The 24007-nt window shown below is 46.0% G+C and overlaps 1 protein-coding gene across 1 annotated transcript; it reads left to right on the top strand.

Moving 5' to 3' along the window:
- The first annotated feature begins 4213 nt into the window (after window positions 1–4213).
- si:dkey-191g9.5 (rap1 GTPase-GDP dissociation stimulator 1) lies at window positions 4214–24007 on the top strand. Its single transcript, XM_036546732.1, has 14 exons — window positions 4214–4345; window positions 7734–7838; window positions 10466–10588; window positions 12193–12318; window positions 12883–13011; window positions 14323–14448; window positions 15521–15664; window positions 16295–16426; window positions 17424–17558; window positions 17790–17915; window positions 20666–20805; window positions 21459–21585; window positions 22933–23061; window positions 23567–24007. Exons 1-14 carry the CDS (start codon window positions 4342–4344, stop codon window positions 23692–23694), a joined length of 1674 nt encoding a protein of 557 aa, XP_036402625.1. The 5' UTR covers window positions 4214–4341; the 3' UTR covers window positions 23695–24007.

Genomic DNA, 24007 nt, shown 5'->3' with positions numbered 1-24007 from the left:
CCTAGTTGAGCTGGCTTGGCTTATTGATTTGTCAGTGGGAGAAGAAAGAGCACTGATCGTAAGGACGCAGCCTGGAATGTGCATTAAAGGGGGCCCACATCGGGGCCATGAAGGGCCCCCCGCAACTCAGGAGGGGCCCGGGCCCAGGGGCAACTGTCCCGCCTGCCCCGCCTATAGCTCCGCCCCTGGTTCACACAGAGGGTTTGGGACCTTAGCAGACTGATATGTAACAGAACCCAGTGTGGGCTAATTTCAAACACACTGGTCCTCCTTTATGTAACGGTTGAGCAGGAGGGACCCAAATGCAGAGATCATTCAAACACACGGGAGGATTGCAAACAAAGTGTCTTTACTGAACGAGCAAGACATTGGCACAGGAAGGCACAGCATGCAGGCAAGCTCAAGACTGAGCAAGGAACACCACAACAGATGGAGTTTAAACACACCAAACACTCAAAGACGAATTGCAAACAGATGTGATCAACCAGTCAATGAAGCACACACAAGAAAGTCCCTCTAGTGGGGGCTTGAGGGAAGCAGCAGGCAGCCGGGACAGACTGGCTGTCACAAGGACGTCTGCTGGTCATGTCGGGAAGCCTTCTCCGAAACCCTGACACTTTCTTGATGTCCCTACAGTGCTTACTTACTACTTTCTTTCTTTTTTTTTAACTTGGATCAGTATGGGTTTCTGTTAATGTGCCAAATAGCAGTGCCTCCTGATATACTGTCTTTTTTTTGAGTATGCTTTTTTTTACTTAGACACTCTACTTGTTAAAAGAAATAAAAATAAATTTTAAAAATGTAAAGAAGCCACATTTATATGCTTAATCTGAATGATATTCATTATTGTACAATGAATGTCATTCAAATTAAGCATATTAAACACAGTGTTTTAGCAGCAGCCTGTAGTGGTTGATTCGTGCCTATTCATCTTGTACAAATGAATGTTAACTTGGTCCTCAAAAGATAAAAGTCTGCAAATTGCTTGAGTGTCACTGAGGTGAAATATAGCTCTTCAGAAGCCTGTCCCTTATATAAAGGAACACCCATACAGAAAAGCCAAACAGGTGTGAGGACTGCTCTGTGGTACACAGCCCAAAAGGCCATCTTCTAGTTTCTCCTTGTGACCTTCCTTCCACAGCCAATTTTCACAAGACAATAAGCAGTAACAATAAGGAGAAAGAAGCCTGTTCAGTGGCCTATCCCTTGTCTAAAGGGACACCCATACAGGAAGGCCAAATGTAAGAAGTTACTGACATTGATATAACTGGTGGAGTACTCAAAGAATTGAGTAAAGCTATTCCAACTCTGAATGGTACTTTAGTCTCTATCTGGAGTATAGACAGAAGAGACATAAGAAAAATTTGTGTGTGCTTATGAAGATTGATTCCATATAGAACCACTTACCCTCATGTGGACAGGCTGATAAGAGGCAAAGAGCATGAACCTTCCAGACAGTGTAAGATTCAGTGCATCTGTCCTGTATTGAATCTGATGAATGTAATCAGAAAGGTTTAGGAAGCGATTGTATGAGCAAAGCAGGTTAAACTTGTAAATTTCTGTGATGAGCTGACAGTTTTGGGGGGAACAAATAACAGTAATTGAACCCAATTGAATTATTTTAATGATTTTGATTGGGAGGGAGATAACGGTGACAGTGTGAATTTCCCCCTGCTGAACCTGAGCAACTAATCAAATAAGTGTGGATGGTATGTTGAGTTTTTGTCAGCATTTGAACAATATGTGGATATGTACTGTGCAATAGCTCTGAATGTGCTATATGATACTGTGGCTCTGGTCAGTTTTACAGGTCAAGATATTTTGAGAATTTCACCAGTCAATGCACTTTCCTGTGATTAGCAAAGTGCTTTGACTGGTTTTAAAGAGGTTGTCATTAATCTCATTTACATCCAGTTTCACAGAAGTACTTTTTTCACTTGGTTTCCCTTACTCTGAAATATTCTGAATGTGGTGGCCTACAGGGAGAAGAATCGTGCTGGAGATATCAGAGGACGGAGGTGGTTGGTGTTCCGTGCTGTGACCCATGCAGTTACATGCTGCCACTGTGACACAGGCTGAGAAATGACACAGACTGACACCACTGCAGCTGTATTATCTGATCCGGGCTGAGGCACCAGCACTGTATTGCATTCTAGGTGAAGACACTAGATAAGCACAAAGCATTTTTCAGGTCATTGGATTCCTTATAATATGCTTTTCTGGGTTGTAAACTACAGAGCAGTCGTTACCCCTATCTCCTGTCTCCTGTCTCCTTCAGGAACTATCCAGACTGGGGTAGTGCCCACCTTCTCATAGGCCAATGAGCTGTGACTTAACTTAGTTTGAGCCTATCAGGTGAAAGCTGTTGTGTTGTCTGATATGCTCTAACTGTGCAGGCAAAGTTTGATTGCTGACTTTTGGATTATATATCGTGTGCGTCATTTCCAACTACTAGGTATAAATCACAGGTGGCAATTATGTTGTAACTTTGAACAAGAGCTATTGTTTCAGCTCCCACAGACAACTCCAGATCTGTGTATGTGTTACATGATATGTAAATGTATAACCATGTTGTAATGACAACAACAGATACAGTACATAATTCCAGTTGTTGGCAAGCATGCTATGAAGCTATTTTATGCCACCTAGTGGCCAAGCATATTACTACAGTTACAAAACATGCTTCTTTTAGAGTGGTCTCACTTGATTAGGCAGAAACAGCTATTTGAAGGTTAGATTCAAGCACAGAGGGTGAAACTAAACTCCCTCTCACACTATACCAGGCACAAATAATCCTTGGGCTGAAATATCTGCAGTTTACAGTCTGGTTGCACTTCCAGTAACCACTTTTTCTGGATGGCCACCTCAGAGTGTCCAGCACAAGTGCCTATACATCTCTTTAGTCAAGGACAACAGACTGGTTTATGCACAGTAAGCTAGAGGTCATCGCAATTTTTATGTATGAAATTTGTTGGGCTGTAGCGCTGCATAAATGTGCCAGGTTTGCTGAACTACACTGTGTTGTAAAATTAAATTTTGATGCATTCCCACAAAAAACTGAATATAACTACTTACCATGAAGCATCTAAAACAGAAAAAAGCAGGATAAATTGAATAGCTTGAAAACACCATCTGGGATACAGAACAGCCCATAAGGAGGCCTACGCAAGGCCGATAGAGCACCAGCAGGACGGCAACCCTAAATGAGCCTAAACTGTAGAACATTACCTCATTCCCCATTAAACAAATGCTACATTTCCACTGTACTTTCATCCCCACCTGAGTGTTACAGGGAAGCTATAATGGTTCTGTGAGAAACATTAATCAAGGCAGAGTGTTTGGTTGGAAATGCCTGATGTGAGCTTGGCATGTTCAACCAAACACTTCCACTGGGCTTAATTTTCAAATGCTTGATGCCTTTTTATATGGAGACCTTAAATGGTTCTAATTCTAGTTGGACACCCATATAAATTGCTAATAATAATAAATACTTTACCTAAAACCTACCATTACCCTCTATTGTATTGTTGTCATACATGTAAATACTTGACCTTCAATTGACATACATTGTAGCATATCAATGAGGGTCCACACATGCTCATGAGAGGACTGTTGTCTGCCTTTGCATTAGGATAAAGTTCGTCTTTCTGAACCGGACACAAAACAATAGCAGGCTCTGGGAAGGTGAATCGTTCGCTCTGTCCTCCTTTCACTGTTTGGGCCCTCATGTGGGCTGTATTTCAGTTACAGCGTCTTCAAGAGGCTAATTGTTGACTGAGGAGCTTTGGAGAGATTTAGGATTTAGAGTGTATTAGCGCGAAGCAAGAGGGAGAGAGACAGTGCAGACTAGGAAGTGCTGGAGGGGCGGGGGTGGAGGTGGGGGCAGGAGGAGGGGGGGGTTCTGAGACAGGGAGATGGAGGGAGAGAACAGGAGATGAGAGAGAGACAGAGAGAGAGAGAGAGGGGGGGGGTGAGTGAAAGATAAGGGGCAGGGAGAGAGCAAGAGAGTGGGTGGCATAGAGAAACAGAGAGGGAGGGAGGGAGGCGCAGAAGCAGAGTGGAGTGAGCGGGGCAGAGGAAGACGCCGGCTGTGCGGCTGACAGGAGTGCATCTGGGAGCGGGAGCAAGCCTGGCCTGAAGGCTGCTCATTGTTTTTGCTCAGACACGCACGCACACACACACACACACACACACACACACACACATACGCACGCACACACAAACACACACACACGTACACTCACACTCTCACTCGCTCGCGAACACAGACGCCGAGAGAGACGCTCATACACATACATATAGAGGGAGGGGAGAGCCTACCGACTACAGCTGCCTGCAGTCATGGGTGAGTGCAAACCCTTTCTCAGACCCTCTTTCTGTGCTTTCGTAGTGTTCAGCTGGGGGCATTGATGGTGGGGGGCAGCGTTTAAAGCAGAGCCCTGCTATATCTGTGGGTAAAATATTGGTGGCCACCGTAGTACAAAAGCGTGCTCGCATCCACCCAAGAGAGAGGATGTATCTGCGGAGGCATGGCTGTTGGACCAGGTTTTCCTCCTGTAAAGGTCACATTTAACTGTCTTCCGGGGACAAGAGCCATAATTGTCACTTGGGGGGGTTTAGGGGAGGGAAGGGGAGGGGAGGGGGCAGGCAAGCATCACAGAGCAGGGAGAGCTCTGAGCTCCTCAGTCTTCGCACCCTCGGTAGGATGAAAGTGAGAAGGTGCCTTGAATCTGTCTGGAGCAGCCGGGGGACGCTCAAAAAGACGAGACGAGCTTTGATGACAAGGACTGGCGGGGTCCCTCTTGTCTCTCGGGCAATTAAGGCTCGAGGGCGAGGATCGAGCTTGGGCGAGTGTATCCCTCCCCCTGAAGTGGCTGCGACCGCGAGGACCGAGCGGCGTGCGGGAGGGGGGTCCGAGGGAGCCCGCGGTGTGCCGCGAACGCCGAGCGTCTATTTTCACAGCGCTTACCGGGGATTAACTCGGCGATTACTCTGTGCTCTCCGTGTCCCTCAGCAAAGCATGCTATGACTGCGCGGTGGCTGGGGACAGCCGTGCTCGCACACGGATCCCTACTACCTGACGCCGTCCGTCTCTTTCCCCGAGACACTCTGTCAACTTGGGGGTGTTGACTATAATCCGATAAAACAAAGACAGCAGTTACGGGGGGATTATTCTGTGTGGGGGGGAGGAGAAAGAGATATACTCTCCAGGGTGTTTCATTATATCAATTCGTGCACATGCAGCAACAACAAAAAGCAACATTCCAACAGTAATTGCTGTTTTAAAAGTATGATGTACTTTCATTGTGCATTAGGCTGCATCCCTTTCTGAAGGAAGGGACAGACCTTGGCAGCATACCGCCTCTGGGTTGACATCAGCTCAGACATGTGTAAGAATGCATTCTGTTGCTTTGTGGGACAGAACTGGAGATCCCGAACGTAATTCAATTAGGATACTGAAGTAGAATTATGTCAGTGCTTTTCAATTTACATTTTCTGACGGACAGTAATTCTTTTCCCTCTCTCGAATACCCTACTTTTCTTTTTTCCTCCACTCCTTTTCTGTTCTTTTCATCTCTCTGTTAACATCCTAGCCCAAATACATACATTATTTTTCTTCACATAATGACACGGTACACGTTTGTACTGATGTTCTGAACGACAATCTAAAATATAATCCAAGGTATGCGCGAGGCCAGTGTGACATGCATTCTAAATGAAATCTGGCCATTTGTGGAAGACAATAACTTTGAAGTTTACCATGGCTCAGTTCTGACATTGCTGCTCAGGCAGATTGAAATTCTTCTGCAGCCCCGGTCCTGTGGGTGGCGGCGGAGCCAAGTAATCTGCATGAAGCATGAATCTGATTCCTGGGACAATTAAAATGAGACCTAGGGCTGCGGGCTTTTCCAAGTGAAGCACACACTGATTGAAAAATATTGAAGAGTGTTGGATTCAGATTGGACCCCTATTTTGTCTCCCTGTCTGGATAAATCTATTATACATTTTACTTTACACTGTTTCCAAAATACATCAGCACGGTATACATAAGTTTTCATTAGGCTGAATCAGATAGTGATTTGGTAGTGAGGCAATTTGGAGGAAAGCCAGTATGTCTCAAATACTGGACATTATGTGGATTTAATAATGTTAAAATTCAACACAGCTATTTTGCACCAAATGGTGCTGACACATGCAGCCACCCACAGTGAACAGTGGACATGCTGAACTGTGCCTCTCCCCCAGACAATGGCACACTCCACTGCACACAGGCAGTCAGTCGCCTCCCCCTCACATGCATAAGCATGTCTTTAGCATGTGACTGGTGTGTCAGCCGAGACAGTTGATTTGAAACGGGGAGACATGCGTTTGCCTGGGACAGATGCCAGGCAAATCCAGACCCAAAAGAGAGTCCGGACCTCACAAGTTATCCTTGACTCAGTAACTCAACCCGCTCACTCAAAGGCCTCAAGCACGGTTTGAAATATGCCAGGTAGACCTGTATGCTAGGACCCCTGGCCACTGACTCGATAACACTAACACACACAAGCGCACACGTATGCGCGCACACACACACACACACTTTCATCGCCCCCAGTGTGATGGGGAGAGACAGGGTCACGCACGAGACTGCCAGACTTGACATTTGTCACTGGGGCTCTGATCGATTGGCTGGCTGTCTGGCGGGGCGCTGCTGCCTTGGGGATGGTGGTGGGGGTGGGGGGAGGAGGGGGAATGGGGGGTGCATCCAAGTGGAAAACCATTTTCACACCATGCCTCTGGCTGGACACCTCTGTCACTGTGCATACTCTATCCCAGTATTGTGCCAGAGTGGCAAAGATGCTGCCATCATCACCTGTCAATCACTGCTCCCCTTTTCAGGACTCATGGAACATTTTCCCCAACACTGTTATTAGTAGTAGTATTAGTATTAATATTAGTAGTATTGTCTTTCTATCTATTATTACTTATTACTTATTTAGTGAGTCACGAATTATCTATCCATCTATCTATCGATCTATTGATCCATCTATTTCTCTGTCTGTTTAACTGTCTATCAATCTGTCTGTCTTTGTCTATCTATCTATCTTATCTATCTATCTATCTATCTATCTATCTGTTGAGCTTGCTATCCTAGAGGTCCTTTGTTTTTGGAGAGTCTGTTATATTCTAGTTTTTACTCAATCACGTGCTCTTTACACCATATTTACTTAGAATTTCCAAATTATTCACTTTGGATTTAACAATTATTTACCAATTATTCATTGTTTTGGTATTTGGTATGATATTGTTCATTGTTATTCGCAAATGATGGATTGCACAGGGCTGTGCCCTATGTTCAAGAAATATTTTACAGCAGGGCATTTTTGCAAGCAAATGTAAATGTAAACAGCTGAATAACTAATTGGACTTGAAGTGAAGGGAATAGACAAAATGTCCCTCAGTGAAGGGAATTGACAGTAAATATCCCCCAGCAACTGAGTCTGACACCTCTGGGTCAATGGTTATATAGGTTAATGTGGTGCAAGTCCATTTAACCACAATGTGCTTTGCCTTCAGCTCAGAATAACAGTGTTCAAACCAGTGTTTCCTTTGTATACCCTGTCTTCACAACCATTACAAGATTCTTAGGGGTTCAAGTGAAAAAAGGAGATCTAAGAAACGGAAGAAACAGCATAACGCTTGCTCAAGTTCATATTTCGGTCAGACTGACCAGTCTGTCTGTTTCCCAGACTCCCTGAGCGACGCGCTGAAGGCCATCAGCGTGAGCACGGAGCTCATCGACGAGGAGCTGAGCCCCCACCTGGACACGGTGCTGACCGCCCTCCTGGAGAAGAGTGAGTCTGTGCGATGCGTCGTCGCTCCGACATGCATGACGCATCGCCCTCAGACAGGAAAGGAGCGCACGGCATGCAGGCACAGCCGCGAATGCTGCGATGTTAAAAACACTTTATGCATTTTGGTGATGAGAGAGTGAAGCCTCATTAAGCCTGCAATGGGTGTAGCTACTGTGTGCTGTCAGTCACTGACTCGTATTAAGCAACCGAAACACTTTTGCTTTTCTGAGTAAAAAGCAGCGAGTAATTAAAATCAGTGAGCTCCGCCCATTTCGGATTTCGGTTAGCTTCAGCCTCCTGTCACCGGCACATGCTCTGTACCTGACTGGCTGTGTGTGGGCGATGTACATTCTGTGCTTTGCATACAACTCCTTCATACAGAATGAATAACCTTCACACAGACCACACCGCCATTCTCATAACACAATGCTTCGCAGAATGCACTAGTGCCTGGCTGGGTTTCAGTCAGCCTGGCTCATCAGACCTGCTGAAGTGCAGATTCTGGCCCGGTTGCTGTCTGGGGCTCTGCTGGAGAGCCTGGTCGAGGGGTACTTTACATGCCACATCAGCAAGCCAGCGCTTGGAGGGACTCCCACTGCACCTATGAATCATTAACCATCGAATTCATTAAACAGCACAGTGTTGTGAGGAAGAGGCCTGCTGGGAGGCTCCCTTTTGAACCCCAGCGGGCCTCCGGGTACGTTTTGATTGGCCCGGAAAAAGGGGGAGGAGGAGGGTGGGAGTGCAGTGAGAGGGAGCGAGTGGTGTAGAGGCCAGCTCGCCGGCGTCTCTGTGGATTGGGAGCACTGAGATGGTAATCCGCATTTACTGCGAGTCTGACTGGATCGAGTGAGCGTGTGAGTGACAGGTCAGATAAGCCTCTCTCTCTTTCTCTCTCTCACACTGTGGCCTTAAGCTTTCACGTGTGTGTGTGTGTGTGTGTGTGTGTGTGTATGCTGTGCAACAGAAATCAGCTTGACACTACAATTGAAAGAACATCCCTAGTCTTGTTGACATGGCAGTGAGCATATTATTTCACTATTATGCAGTCTGTTCATGCCATCCTAACTTACAAAGGAAGGCAAAATTATTAATGTGGCCATCTGAGCCTCTCTGGTCATCTGAGCCATTATGAATATTTTATTAGCTCCCCCTTACTCCCTCCAGGTTTAAACTGAATTTGCTCCCCAGGCGCTGAATGGGTTAAGTGAATCAAAATGCAGATCTGAGGTTTTATTAGGCACATCTTCAGAATGGGAGACATAAAAATAGCAACAAATCTGGGGAGCCCCTTAAGCAAGAAATTACTAGTTTGCCTTGAGATGGGCTTCATTTTTGGTGGTGTTAATTAGTTCTGTTCTGGATGCTGAAGACAGATTTGTGTTCCTCTTAAATTGCACAGGCGGGTGAGATTGCTTTCCTTTGGAAGGAAGGGGGGCGTTACCATAGCAGCACAGCCAACAATGACAGCTCGTAACGCCCCCCCCCCCCCCCCCCCCCCCACCCGACAACCCACCCCCCGAAACCCCCCACGCTCCGGTGACATTTGCGGGAGAACACATCCCATAATAACAGTGTTCCCTCACATTTTGTCGACGGTCCCTCCATGGCTTTCTATTTAGCCGCGGTCCCGGATGGTTCACCGGTTCACCGCGGGCTTTTGTCCTTTTTTGATTTGGTGGCGGAACCTTGGCGCGCCGCCCGGGACAGAGGTGCAGCCGCGGCTGCCTCCGGACGATGCGCGCGGGCGCCCCTGCTGTGACAGAGAGAGGGCCAGGCGCTGTCATCTGTGGGCCGCAGATAAGGGAGAGGTTGATGAAGTGACAAATCGCATCAGCAGCGGGATGGAAGTGTGCTGCGGGGTGACAGACTGCTGAACAAAATGCCTTCCATCCACACACACACACACACACACACACGCACACGTGCACGCATGCACACACACACACACACACACACACACACGCACACGTGCACGCATGCACACATACAGACACACACACACATGCACGCATACACACATACAGACACACACACACACACAAACACACGCATGCACACACACTCATGCACGCATACACACATACAGACACGCACATACACACAAACACACGCATGCACACACACTCATGCACGCATACACACATACAGACACGCACATACACATACATGCACACACACACACACACACACACATAAACATACACGCGCACATACCAACTCACGCACGCATGCGCACACATACACATGCACACACACACACACACATGCACACACATAAACATGCACGCACACATACCAACTCACGCACGCATGCGCACACACACACACGTGCACACACTCACGGACACATGCACACACACACATGCACGCACACACACACACAGATGCACACACACACACACACACACACACATGCACACACACAGAGGCACAGATGCACACACACACACATGCACACACACAGAGGCATATCCACACATGTACAGGCCCACGCACACAGTAACATCTGGTTCATTTGCATATGTGGGTGTACTTACCTATTTGCGCATTTGACACCGCATTCGTTTAAAAATCAATCCCACCCGAAAGCCAGTGCAGTCACTCTCTGCGTGTGTGTCTCCCAGAGGATGGAGCTGCGGAGCAGGTAGCGGCGAGTGGGATTCTGACCACACTGGCCAACACTCTGAGGAAGAACACCCCCCTCACGCCACAGGTGGCCCTGGTGGTTGCCGAGGTGGGCAGAGAAGGTAAGGCCTGGTGCAGTGGCTCCACACCATGGGTTTGGATAACATGTCATTCATTGGCATTGTATGTTATTTGTGGTATTGTATATATTTGACAACTTCCCATAGTGTCTGTATTGTCTTAGTTTCATATTAACACAAGTTAACTTGCGTTGATGCTTGAATGGTGTTGAGCATGCCGCTGCTGGTCTGAGAGTGCAGCTAATCAGGTCTGACACTTGTTTAACTTGGATGGATACACTTTGTTCTCTTGTGCTGAAAGTCGCTCTGGACAAGAGCCTCTGCTAAATCATTGTAATTTAATGTAATGGGTTTCAATCCAAGGTGTGCGATTCAAGGTTGTGCCCTTGAAAAAGGATCTGAACAAGAATTACTTTTGCAGAAATTCCAGCTTTATAAGTAAATCTAAATTACTTGGACACAAATTCCAACTGAATTTGCATTACTTTAGTAGAAATTATCCCTTTATAGTGTAAGTTGATGCCACATAAAATGTAAGCTATGTCACGCTGGAAGAGGATCATGGTAATAAGCAGGAAATTAACAGAGGAACTGAGGGGTAATGCGCTGAACCATCTGCCAGGATCTTGTCTAGGGTGGGTGAGTCTGAGTCTGGCACCGGGCCCAAAAATATGTCCATCTTGGAGATGTAAGCTCCAACTGCAGTCTGATCAAAAGACTCTCTGCTTAGAAAAAGGAGTGAGTCAGAACTGCCTGAGAGAAATAAAATCTTGTAATAACATTTGTTGTTTTGGCAGACTAAATTAATGCCTCAATCTGAACAGGTTAAATTCACTTCAAGTTGATAGGAATTTTCATACAATCAAGGCGTTTAAGGTTACGTCTGACGTGGTTATAGTGGTACTTCATTTGGCTTGGAGTCTGAAGAAGGGATCACACCTGGCTGTGTGCTGAGGCTGTTGAGTTCATGTATGGAGATCATATACAGGGAAAAGAAAGGGGGAGATGGGGTGGAAGAGGGATGCTGTAAAGCACTGATGAGGAAAGGAAGTAGTAAGAATGATTTTCACAGTTTTGGTGGGGACTGGTTTGTCTTGGTTTGATTAATCACATAGGGATTATCTGTAAATTCTCCACCTGAATCTTCATTTAGAAATTCAGTTATTTCTCTCTGGCCATCTGTGCAAGACATGCTGTAGAGTAGCTCTACCATGTTCAGCAGGTCTGGGTGGACACAGTGTATCTTTACCAGTTATCACAAATATAAATGCATTTGTATCTGCTTTATACCCATTGCAAGTGTTTCAAAGGATTTAGTGCAAGCCTTGCATCTGAAATCCCACTGCGCTGGTCTTTCAAGTTGACAGCATTCAAGACTATAGCTGAATTTCTAATACTGCAAAAAAAAAACATATGTACATTTAAATTCCTAATGAGTAGGAGCGGATGATTAATATGGTGATGAGGCCATGATGTTGCCCCAGTGCATTTTGGGATGATGAAGATGCAGCTTGGAAGCTCAATGATACAACAGGGAGGCACTGGGGCAGTAGTCACTGCAATAATGAGACCTACCCACCCACCCAACTCCCACCCCGCCCATGATGCAGGGAGCTGATTGGCCGCTGCGCGTTTGTGTTTTCCAGCCTCGGTGAGGGAACGCTGTATTGAGGCCGGCCTGGTGAACGCTCTCCTTCCCCTGCTGAACAGCTCCGACCAGGACCTGCTGCTCCACACGGGACGCGCCATCGGACGCATCTGCTTCGACAACAGTGAGTCGGACCACCAGTCCGGGTCTGGGACCAAACCACGTCCCCTTCTCACAATCCACGAGCTTCAGTCTAATCAAAAGCCTCTTGATTTAAATGCTGTAAGACCTTATAGATTATAATGGAAATGAGTTCTACTTGTTTAGCTGAATGGCAGTGCAGAGCCTCCCCAGAGAGATAATGTGAAACTGTGCCTGTATTTGGGAAATCTACAATATTGGACAGTGGCATTGGACTGGAACTAGTGGGAAGGAGTATTATTTGATAATGAAGGATTAGGAGGATTATAATGATAATGAGTTGGGTTTATACTTAAAATTCTTTAGATTTATACATAGTGCCTTTGATCAATTTCAGCATTTTTAAAAGACTCTGCAATGAGGGAGAGTAACTCATCTCTGCTAACATGTAGCACCCATCTGGGTGCTATTTTGTGCCAGACTAATCAGACCAAGCATTTACTTAGACGACTTGGGCGGAGTTAAAGTGGGTAATGATTAAATGTCCAGAATTCTGTCTCCCTCTCCCTCTTCCCCCTCTCCCTCTCCCTCCATCTCTCTCCCCCAGGCCCTCAGCAGGACCGGCTGGTTCAGAATGGGGTCATTCCCCGGCTGGTGGCCATCATGCAGGAGTACCCTGAGAATGACCCCCTGGTCAACGTGTGCCTGCTGGCCCTCTGTAACCTGGCTGACATGGGTGAGCCTCAGAGGTCAACCTCAGCTGTAGCTACACAGAGGGGCAGAATGCTGTTACAGTAACCGAGAGGGCAGCGTAGCATAGTGATAAGGAGCAGGGCTTGGAACCGAAAGGTTGCTGATTTGATTCCCTTCTGGGGCCCTGCTGCTGTATCCTTGGGCACGGTACTTGACCCACAATTGCCTGAGTAAAATATCCAGCTGTAAACATGTAAAAACCGTAAGTTGCACTCGAAGTCTTTCATGCAATTTGAACTTATCTTGCAATCTTGCGCTGCAAGTGCCTGAGCTCAGAGGACATTACAGAAGGGGCAAAGCAGACAAAAGAGATGACCCTGTGAGTGCTAAGCAGCGTAGCACTCAGAATGAAGGGCTCACTGGAAGCGCTGAGGGGAACTCAATAATTTAACGCGGTGCTCAAACCAGTGCTACGCTCCGAACATCCTGCTCGCATTGACCTGTTCGGAGCGCCGCTGAGAGATTTGAATGGTTGCTCTGAGTGAGCGCGGAGCAATCAGGAAGTCAGCTGGCCTGAAAGAGGTCAGGCTCGGGGGGGGTATGCTGATTTCGCCTGGCTCACTACAGGAGGAGGACGCAGCTGCGCTTCCCTATTTGTTCTCACTCCCAGCCGAAAGCTGAGTTCAAATTATGAGAGCTCAGCTATGCGGCAGTCTCTACGCAAGTGCAGTGCGGACAGGGAGAGTGGGAATGGATCCAAGGTGCACTTATTGATGTGGAGATGGTGTCCTGAATAAGAAATGCATCAAAATAAATGCATCGTCACTGGCGTTATGTGAAAAACAGTACCTCAAGCTTTCCATCTGAAGTCTTTGTATTTTTGACGTGTTTTTATGAGTCTGTTGGATCAGCAATGACTCAATCGGTGTCCATTTCTGGGTAATGTTCCATGCAGACCAGTGCATTTAGTGCTTTAGTTTGGAATGCTTGTTCAGCTGTGTTTGTAAAGTGACAGCCATTAAATGTTATTGAAGCCTCCAAAAGATTAGTTTCAAAGCAAAATAAACAGCCACACGTGACGATTTTAACTGTTACAGTGCATTATATGTGTTAACAGTTTACCAAGAAAAACTGTTATTAAAATGAAACAAGAGAGTAAGGGAGAAATGTATTTTCTCCATGTTAACGAACTGAAGTTTGCTGTGAGTGGGATCTCGCTGATGCCTGGTGTGTGCTGAGTGGGCGTGTCTCTTAAATGACTGATGTGTAGAAAATGGGAGTGTCTTTCATGTGATTGGTTTATGTAAAGCGGGAGGGGCCTCTGTTGCTGAGAGCTGTGACACTGTGTTTCCAGACTCAGCGCGGGAAGCCCTAGTGGAGGTGTCTGTAGCCGAGGCCCTGACCACACAGCTACGACGGGCCCCCGACGCAGAGCGCCGGCACGTCATTCTGGAGGTGCTGGGATCTCTGGGAGAAAGCGGTGAGACAGGGCCAGTCACTGGAAAGGGGGTGGGGGGTGAACCCCACAACAGGATTCTGTAGGTCAGAAACACATGAAGCCTTTATCAGAAGCTGTTACGTCAATATTGGATGGGACTAAGCTCCCCAAACAAAAACTGACGCCGGAATCACCGGCCGATTACAAACGGTGACCCGTCAGTGGAAAGTTAAGGCGAGTTTTTGCGTCACTGCTAAGTTGATTACAATCGCTTCCATTCAGATTATGCACTTAAAGGCTTGGATGAGTGCTATATATACTGTAAACAAATGGATCTGGCTGTTCTGAGATCAGTGAGGTCCAAGAAGGATTGAAAGAGCAGGAGTCTGGTCAGGAGAGGGAGGTTTGTTTATTGACTTGATCCCAGTGTAATACGACCACACTTTACTCAGTAAATTCTTGACATTTTAATAGCTCAAATGAATAGGTATTCTCAGGCTGGGAATATATCAGTAAGAGCTAGGAAGGTGCCTGATGACACAAGGGTCATAGGCTGGTTTGCAAAATGGGGCACTGTCATTATAAGTAGCACGGTACAGTACCTTACATGAACTGCTTGTGCACTGATTCAGTTGTACAAATGGAAAGTAAATCAAACTTAAGATATGTACCTATATGAAAATGAAATGCATTTTAATGTATTGAAAAATATGCTGTTCTGACCAAGAATATATTGCAAATACATAAATGCAAAATACAGTGGACTATACCAACATGGCAACAGTTTATATATTTTCAATACATTTATTGAGCAAAAAATATAGAGAATCTAAAATATATTCTTAATATATTAGTTTTATATGGGGAAGTTTGTCTTGGACGAGGGCATCTATCAGGCATTGAATAATGCATGTTTCTTTATGCATGTATCTCTAATTCAGAGAGAATCAAAGACAAGATATGTAAAAATATTCTGCAGCAGGAGAGTAATGTGTGTGCTCTGGCAGACTGACTGTGGAGGTGGCAGCATGGGGATTTCTTCATCTTTTCATCTCCTCTCCTGCAAAGCACAAGACCCGTTCCGGCAGTGACAGGTGCGCTGTTGCCGTTTCAGATGCGCTGAAGCTGCAGTTTGTGGAGTCGGGGGTCCCCCAGGCCCTGTCCGAAATGATTCGCGGACTCCAGGGGGGCTCCGACCCCCACGACCTCTGCAGCATCAAGATCGCGTCCAATCTCATCGTGTCACTCCTGCTGGGGGGTGAGTCACTTCAGGCTGGAGGACTAATGAAACCCTCCCCCCTCCCTGCCACCCACTGCCTTTCCAGGCAGGCAGTGTCAGCCCATATCTTCACTCAATCACACAGTAAAAACACGGTGATGGTGAACCTACAGAGCTTATTACAAAATAACACTCCACACCTCATCTTTATTCAGTGTGGAATGGCTTTCACACTAAGAGCTTGTTGATCCCTTTTTTCACTGTTGTTTTTTTCCACTTTAGACAGTTCTCAGCTATTCCCTAAATGCAGCGTTGCCTGCCAGTTATAGAGCGCACACTGGGCTATGCTAAGGGAGCACTGTGCCTGTTGTCCCTCTCAGAAACCATATAAATTCTAATCCTACCATGCTTCTGTTACTACACCATATAAACATATATGTATTTATGTATATAACATTAATTTCATATATATCAGATATATTTCAAACGTATGGTCTTCTTGCAAATCCACTCACTAAAACTGGGCATCTTCCTTTATCGCACTTGTACCCATTCTCTGGTATGCATTGCAAATTGCCCCTCTGTATCCTCCCAGCATGTCTGTGCTAAAGAGTCTGCCGTCCCCTCTTTGTGCCCGTGTGAATCCTCTTCCCTCTCCCTACATCACAGATGAGTCCATGCAGAAGTGTTTTGGCGAGGGGGCGGGGACCGTGTACCAGGACATCCTGTCCTGGCTGCAGTCGTCCAACACCCAGCTGCAGCTGGCCGGGGCGCTGGCCATTGCCAACTTCGCCAGAAACGGTGAGTGTAGCCAGAGACGGGCGCAAAGCTTCACGAACTCCGTAACCTTCCGGAAAACCTCCGGCATGATAATGTAACGAGCTGAGTCAGGCGTGCGGATGACATGCGCAGGTGGAGGACGTTTTGACCTCCGAGGGAGGCTCCGAGCGGGTCGCAAGAATTTGGGAAGCACGAGACGTGCGGACGAAATGTCACAGATCCAAAATTAACTCACTGACACAAGAGCAGTAAAAGGTGGCGGGCGGACAAGGAGAGGAAAAATGTCACTGTCTCTCTGACAGAATTAGAATTAGCGCATCATACAGTATCACAATGGACAGCTCAGAGGATAGCCCTGCTCATGCTGCATGTACTACAGTTTCACCATAGATCCAGCTGTTGTCTGTATCCTTGTATTTTACAGCAAATTGTATGCTTTTTTGTTTTTTTGTTTTTTTGTTTGTCCACAATGGTACCCATTATCAAAGCTGCAGTCAGGGTAGAAGATTTGCTGGCCATGTTCCAGCACTGACTGAAGACTTATCTCCTCAGACTGCAGCCTGGCTCTCCTGACTACTTTATATAGTACTCGTCATGCTTCTTGGTACAGGTCTTTAGGGTATTATATAACATTGAATTATAAACATTAAGTCGATGTACTTTAGCAATGAGTTGTATTACTGTTCTTTATATTGACATTTTTATTATTGCAGCCTTGTAAGGCAGTAACACTTTTGTTCAAATATGGTCTAATATTTTCAGTGTGAACTATTGTCAGTATGGCCTTGTTATGATCCCTTATGTACCTTTATGTCACTTTGGATAAGAGTGTCTGCTATAGGAATAAATGGAAATTCATGTTTTGATTGATTCAAGAAATCAGTTGTGGTCCAGGGTGGAAAGCACCCGGGATTTGAACCCTTGGCTGAATGTCCTGACCCCTCCCCCTCCCCCTCCTCCTCCTCCTCTTCCTCTTCCTCCTCCTCCTCCTCCTCCATCTCTCTGCGCTCGCTCTCAGACAGCAACTGTGTGCGAATGCTGGAGTTGGGCGTGGTCCCCCATATCCTGGACCTGCTGGAGCATCACGTGGACGAGGGGGACGTGTCCGTCCAACACGCTGGACTGAGCGCGCTCCGGAACCTCGCAATCCCAGGTATGGGGGGGGGTCGCACCGGAGTGCAGCAAACCCAGTGTGAACTGTGACACTCGGCCCCTCCATTAGGAAGCCCCGTTGACGACCCCACTGTGAAAGACACGGGTCTTCCCATGTCATAGGCCAATATTCTTGCCAGAAGTGTCATTCATCCCAGCAGTGGTTTGACCAGACCCTTTACTCATGTGATGGCACCCCTTAAACCCCCCCCCCCCCCCCCTGCTGTTCCAGCGACGAACAAGGTGCGGATGTTGGAGGATGGGGTGGTGGAGCGGATCAGGACCCTGCTTCGCTCAGACATGCCCCCGGTGCAGTTTAAACTCCTGGGCACCCTCCGCATGATGGTGGATGGCCAAGGTAAGAAACCCTCCCATAGCCTCTTCGTTTATCACACAGTGAACATAGTATATTTGGGTCAATTAAATACTTAACCAATGACCCAGTGTCCCATATATTAAATGTGCATTTAGTATGGATTAATGTCAGATTTATACAAAATAACTCATATGGTGCAAATAGCAAATTCATAATGCTGAATCATTATATAGTCCTATACAAATGTATAGAGTAAAATGTACACAGTACACTGTATACAGAATGTTTATAGAATGTATACTATAGTCTATTGATCTTCAACAATCAAGTACCATAACGTACAGTTGTATATGATGAATATTTTCTGTATGGCATGTGTGAAAATGACAGAAATTCCCTCGCAAAAAATTAGTAGAAGATTCCATATTATTGCTGGTGGCACGATTGTCTCAGTTGTCTTCATGATAACAAAAGAACATGAACTTCTCTGAGTCAGAGGAGATATTCAGCCGCTAAGCTTTCCTTTTCTGCCCCCCTTGGCTTGTTAATTCAGTTCATTTTGACATTTTAATTTCATCTCAAACCCTCTAACGTACCATTACGCTCACAACTTGCTAGCGGCTGGCGAACTGCGCCACTGTCGTGTCCCGAACTCTTGAGCCCCAGACAGCTGAATAAGGATTACATCATAGCAGACCCCTCATTGGCGTGTCAGTGAAATTGCTGGGTGCTACTTTTAGATAAGTACACTGCGCTGCTTGCGGGGAATCACCTCGGTGAGTGGAATCACCCCCCCAAACACAAACCTTCTGCTCCCTCTTTCTCTCTTTCTTCTTCTTTTCCTCTCTCTGAGGGGAGGCGGTTTCTGTGTCGAGGAAGGTTGGGGTTCTTCTCAATTTTGAATTCAAATTCGAATGCAAATATGCTTTGGCATTGTCAAGACCATATAAAGTGTAAATATATAAACATAATGTGCTGATAGTGGACATAGAATTAATTGGAGTGCCTACAATGCTGGTCTGCATTATCACTAAATGACAGAAACATTAACAGCAAATGCACAATCACTTCCATTCCTCCCTCTGTAAACACCAGTCCTATTGCAGCAGTATTTACCCCCTCTGTCTCCCAGACTGCGGCAGGCAGACACACACCTGGCTGCCAAGCTCCTCTCCCAGTAGGTTTGGAATTTTATAACAGCTTTTAGAAAGACATCTTGGCTCTCTCTCTCCCCCTCTGTCTCTCTATCTGTCTGTCTCTCTCTCTCTCTCTCTCTCTCTATCCCTTTCCCTCGGTCTCTCCCTCCGTCTCCCTCCGGATCCCTTTGACTTACTTCATTGGCATGACAAAGATAACATTATATTGCCAAGGCGTTACAAACAACCGGATAGGATAATGAACACAAATATACGAACATATACAGATAGTATGTGTTACGCTAGAATGTAGAAATGATGTGTATTTATTATTTATTTGTAAAATGATATAAATCAAGATGTAAGGCTGCCTTTTTGTTAGAAGCTGTCCTTCAAACGACATGCAGTGACATTGTTCCACATGTATTAGCATCATTGTCTGTCCTCTGCTTTGGATTAGAAGTTTTAAAATGTCTGCGAGGTTTGTGAAAAGGAAAATAATTTTGTCTAGTTGCAGTGTATTTTTTGTTCATGGATAGCAAATGCAGCTCTGTCTTGACTGCTTACAGTTGGTGCTGTCAGCACAGCCTGTCATTCTGCAGTCATATCTGTCTGTGTTGGCCTGTAAGGCCAGGCTGTGCTCATCGAGTCTGCACATTGTCAATGTTTTTCTGCTCTCTGTCAGACACACTGCGTTCTCCTTTTTAGGGCCAGATACTTGGATGACTGTAATTGTCATTGGGATGGTGTGGTTCTCTGGCTGAGTGGTGCTGTCTGTGGGAGAGAGATTAGTTAATCGAGCCTCAGGACCGATGTGGGGGCTCTTTCCTCAGCTTGGTTCTAGCTATTTTAGGTCTTTGTTATGATACGAGTAGGGGGGTTGCTATTTTTTATATTTCCAAAATTGAATTACCCTGTTTTGGATTTTGATATTATAATATACTAATGGATGTTGGCCTAAGTGGGCCCCATACTTTACTGCCATATTTGGTGAATAGGTTCAATTATGCATTCAAGTATTAATAGACAAATTCTGATTGGGATTCTCCGTATGGCATAAAAGGCACTGCATTCTTTTTCAGTCTATTCACAGCGCAGTTGGAATTTCCTGAAGACCTATTTTCAGGCCTAAATAATTATGTGTGCAGTGTTGTGGAGTTTTTTTTTCTTTTCTTTTTTTTTTCAAACAGATTAGAAAAATTCTGTTTCCCAGAGATCTGGAAAATCATTTTCATTGTCTTTCTCATATTTGCTGCTATAGCCCACTCTGACAGAACTGGGCTCTGCTATAATCCCTGCTCTGTGGGCAGCAGCAGAACCAGGTCGTCTGCATAGAGCCAGAATTTGATTTCTCCATTGTACAGAGTGAGATCAGGGAGCGGAGACTGCTCCAACGCTGTGGCCAGTTCATTAATGCAGATGTTCAGCAGTGCTGGACTTCTCTTGCTCAACAGCTTTGCTTGCAGGAGTCTTTTCTTTCATTGCCAGTTGTGGTGCTGAACTTACTTCCCATGTACATCAGGTGTTTTCCCCAACACCACTTCCAGTAGGTGTTTTAAAATAGTCCTTTGTGCCAAATTCAGTCAAATGCCTTTTACAAATCTGCGAAGCATTCAAATGCCTTCTTTTCTTCTGACTGACGTGTTTGTCCCTCAGAGGAGGCGGCCACAGTGCTGGGAAAGGACGAGGTGCTGTTGGCGCGGGTGATAGAGTGGTGCGAGGCCCGGGACCACGCCGGGGTCAGAGGGGAGGCAAACCGCCTGCTGGCTGCACTCATCAGGCACAGCCGAGCTCCAGTGAGACACCTGCTCCGCGACGCGCGCGCACGCACACGCATGCACACACGCACACGCACGGACTCACTCTCTGTCTCAGGCACGCACACACACAAGGCACCGCTTACATAAACACACAGCACGCAAACGCACACGCACACGCACGGACTCACTCTCTGTCTCACCCACAGTCTGGCACACATACACACACAATCACACACACATATAAGTAAGCACACGTGTTTACATACAATGACATATGCACATACACACACACACACACACACACACACACACACACATAGATGCAAGCACTTGCACCCACATGCATGTACAAAATAATTGACAGAATATATTAAACTGGAGACTACCATACAAGTTACATGCATTGCATACATTATGCCGACATTGAAATAATATAATACAAATCATATAATTCTGTGTGTTTAAACTGAAAAATGAAAGAAGGAACATGTTAACATGCAACTGTACACAGCATGAAACACTGAAAAATAAGAGCAGAATTCAGGGTGGGGGCAGAAAAGTAAGCACGCTTGATGTGCCCCATAAGGGACACACTCAGACAGGCAGCTGGCAAACACGTGATGACAAGCAAGTGCTATTGGCTCCAGCAGCGGCGGGCTTCAACTCCTCTCCCCTCGATATCCTCACAGGAAGTGATCCACGCCGTGACAAAAGCAGACGGGGTGCGACACCTCATCACCATGGCAACAAGCGAGCACGTCATCATGCAGAACGAAGCCCTGGTCGCGCTGGCAATTGCCTCAGCTATTGAAATTGGTGAGAGCTGTGACATCCTTTCTCTCAGCTTCCAAAGACACTGACACCTCCCTTCTGAAATGACACCTATGGCGCAGAGGCAACTTTTACATTATAAATTACAGCTGAAGATAATCTGGCTTTGAACTGTACCCTTCTATTGCTGTAGGCAGTGAGATCAATGCACAGCTGGAAAATATCATAAAGTGCAAGACAGCTGTCATAGAGCTTATTATAAAACGTAGGGTTTAGGGTTCTGGTCTTTGAGTCCCCGGCTCTGTAATCTTGTAGGCTCTGTAATGCATATGCGTATGTCATGCTGTTTCTCCATTAACCTGGACAGGGATCCTTGAAATCCACAAAAACATTTGTCCTTGAAAAGTCAAGGTAATATATGACACTGTCATTGAAAAGTCATGGAAAATTGCCTGAATCTTAAAAAAGGAAGTTGATCCATATTTTAGTGATAATATCTCAATGTCTAACCCCCCACAAATATATACACACGCAAGCTGTGAGCTGTTAGCTGAGCTCAGTGTGGGAATTAAGCAAAAAATATCGACCAAAGATTTGATGAACACAACACACTTTATTCAGGGCATGACTAGGTCTTCAGTTTTGGCAAAATGTCTTTCTCAAAACAATAGAAAATGCCTTTAAAACAATACCTGCATTCAATGGGACAGGATAAGAAACATGTAATGAAACAAAAGGAAACAGGCTGGACATGCTGCTTTCTTAAAATGTGTTTGCAAGCCAATTCTAGTCACACAACACTCACCTAGCAGAAAGAGGTCACCTTTTTAAAAACAGTGAATCAATTATCCTCACAACTTAACACATATCAATAACAAAATAGTATTGGTAACAAATAGTTATAGTAATAAAAAATAGTATTGATTACTAGTCAAATGAAGAAAAAAACAAAAAAAAAGCTGGCCAGTGAACTGGTTCGTTAATCTACCTGGCTACTCTGTGATACCTAAGCCAGCTGTGTATGACTAAGCCATGAAATGAGCCTAATTGCCTGGCTGGATGGGAGCAAGGACACCCTCTGGTGCTCAAGGTGGGTACAGCACCACAACAGGGACATCTCCCTCTGGTGGTTAGAGTGGGTACCATGTTATGATGTGTGCATGTTTGCGCACATACACACACACACTCTCTCACACACGTACAAACACACAGACACACACACGCAATTCACCTTTCAAACTAAACCAGCGTCTTATTTTATTTTATTTATTTCACTATAGCGGCAGTAAAGACCAATCGTTGAAGTGGGAATTGTTGATTTTATCCTTAAAACTTAATTGGAAACACATTATGAAAACTCTGTCTGAGTGCTGTGTGTCTCTGGACTTGTAGACTCCGTGCAGGAGCCATTCCGGGAGGCGGGGCTGCTGCCCACCCTGCAGAAGATGCTGGACGACCCTGTGGGTGCGGTGGAGATCAAGTTCAGCGCCATCGGCCTCATCTGCAGCCTGGCCAACTCCAGTCAGTACCAGGGGAGAGGGGGCAGGAAGGGGAGGGAGTCTTAGTGTTCCAGTGGTTGTTGTGTGTTGAATTCATTTCCCCACCTTGAATGGTGGCGGTGATAGTGCATTGTTTCGTTTTACTCTCACTCTTATAGTGTTGAGACAAAAGCTGCATTTCTCATCGCATGACCAGTTATCTTCAGATTTCCGCACATCAGTACAATGAATTCAAACAATAAAGACCATCAACAATGCTTACAGTGTAATGAAAAATTGCTTTGGATGGTAATGTAATCTATGGGAATAACAATATTACTTTCCATAAATGGCCTCATGCTCTCATGCCTGCAAGAACCAGAGCCATCATGGTTTCCTTACATCACAAATCTTGTCAAGTTAACCTTGTGTCAATATCTCCATTTATCTTCATTTCTGTTGCTTCCCCCTCCTCCGTCCCGCTCTTCCTCTCTCCCTCTGTTCCTGTCTCTCTCTCCCACTCTCTGTCTCTCTCTGTCTCCCCCCAGGCTTGCTGAAGGAGCAGATGGAATCTCTGAACCTGAAAGAGAGCCTGTCCAAGCTCTCCAGCCACACCAGCAGCAAGTTGGCCACGCAGGCAGACACGGTGCTGGCGGTCCTGTCTGAAACCAGCTAGATCGTGACCCAAACGCACCCCCCGCCCCAGACACGCATGCACACACACACACACACAGGCACGCGCGCACACGCACTGCCACCGATCTCACCTGCTGATCTACCGCACCCGACCCAAACTTACCCAACCACTGCCGACTTGACACAACCACAGCAAAAGGAGATGGGAGATGTGACAGCTGACTCCCCCGGACGAAGCCACTATTGTGAGCCAGAGTGGATCGGACACCATGAATCTGGGTGTCATCTAATACAAGAGTGACTTCCCAACCCAATTAAAACCACAGTAGCACAGGCAGTCTGTGGACCCCCCC

The sequence above is a fragment of the Megalops cyprinoides genome, chromosome 15, assembly GCF_013368585.1.
Source record: "Megalops cyprinoides isolate fMegCyp1 chromosome 15, fMegCyp1.pri, whole genome shotgun sequence".
NCBI classification, from domain to species: Eukaryota; Metazoa; Chordata; class Actinopteri; order Elopiformes; family Megalopidae; genus Megalops; species Megalops cyprinoides.
The sequence above is the reverse complement of the archived record's forward strand: the minus strand, read 5'-3'. Positions and strand labels throughout refer to the sequence as shown.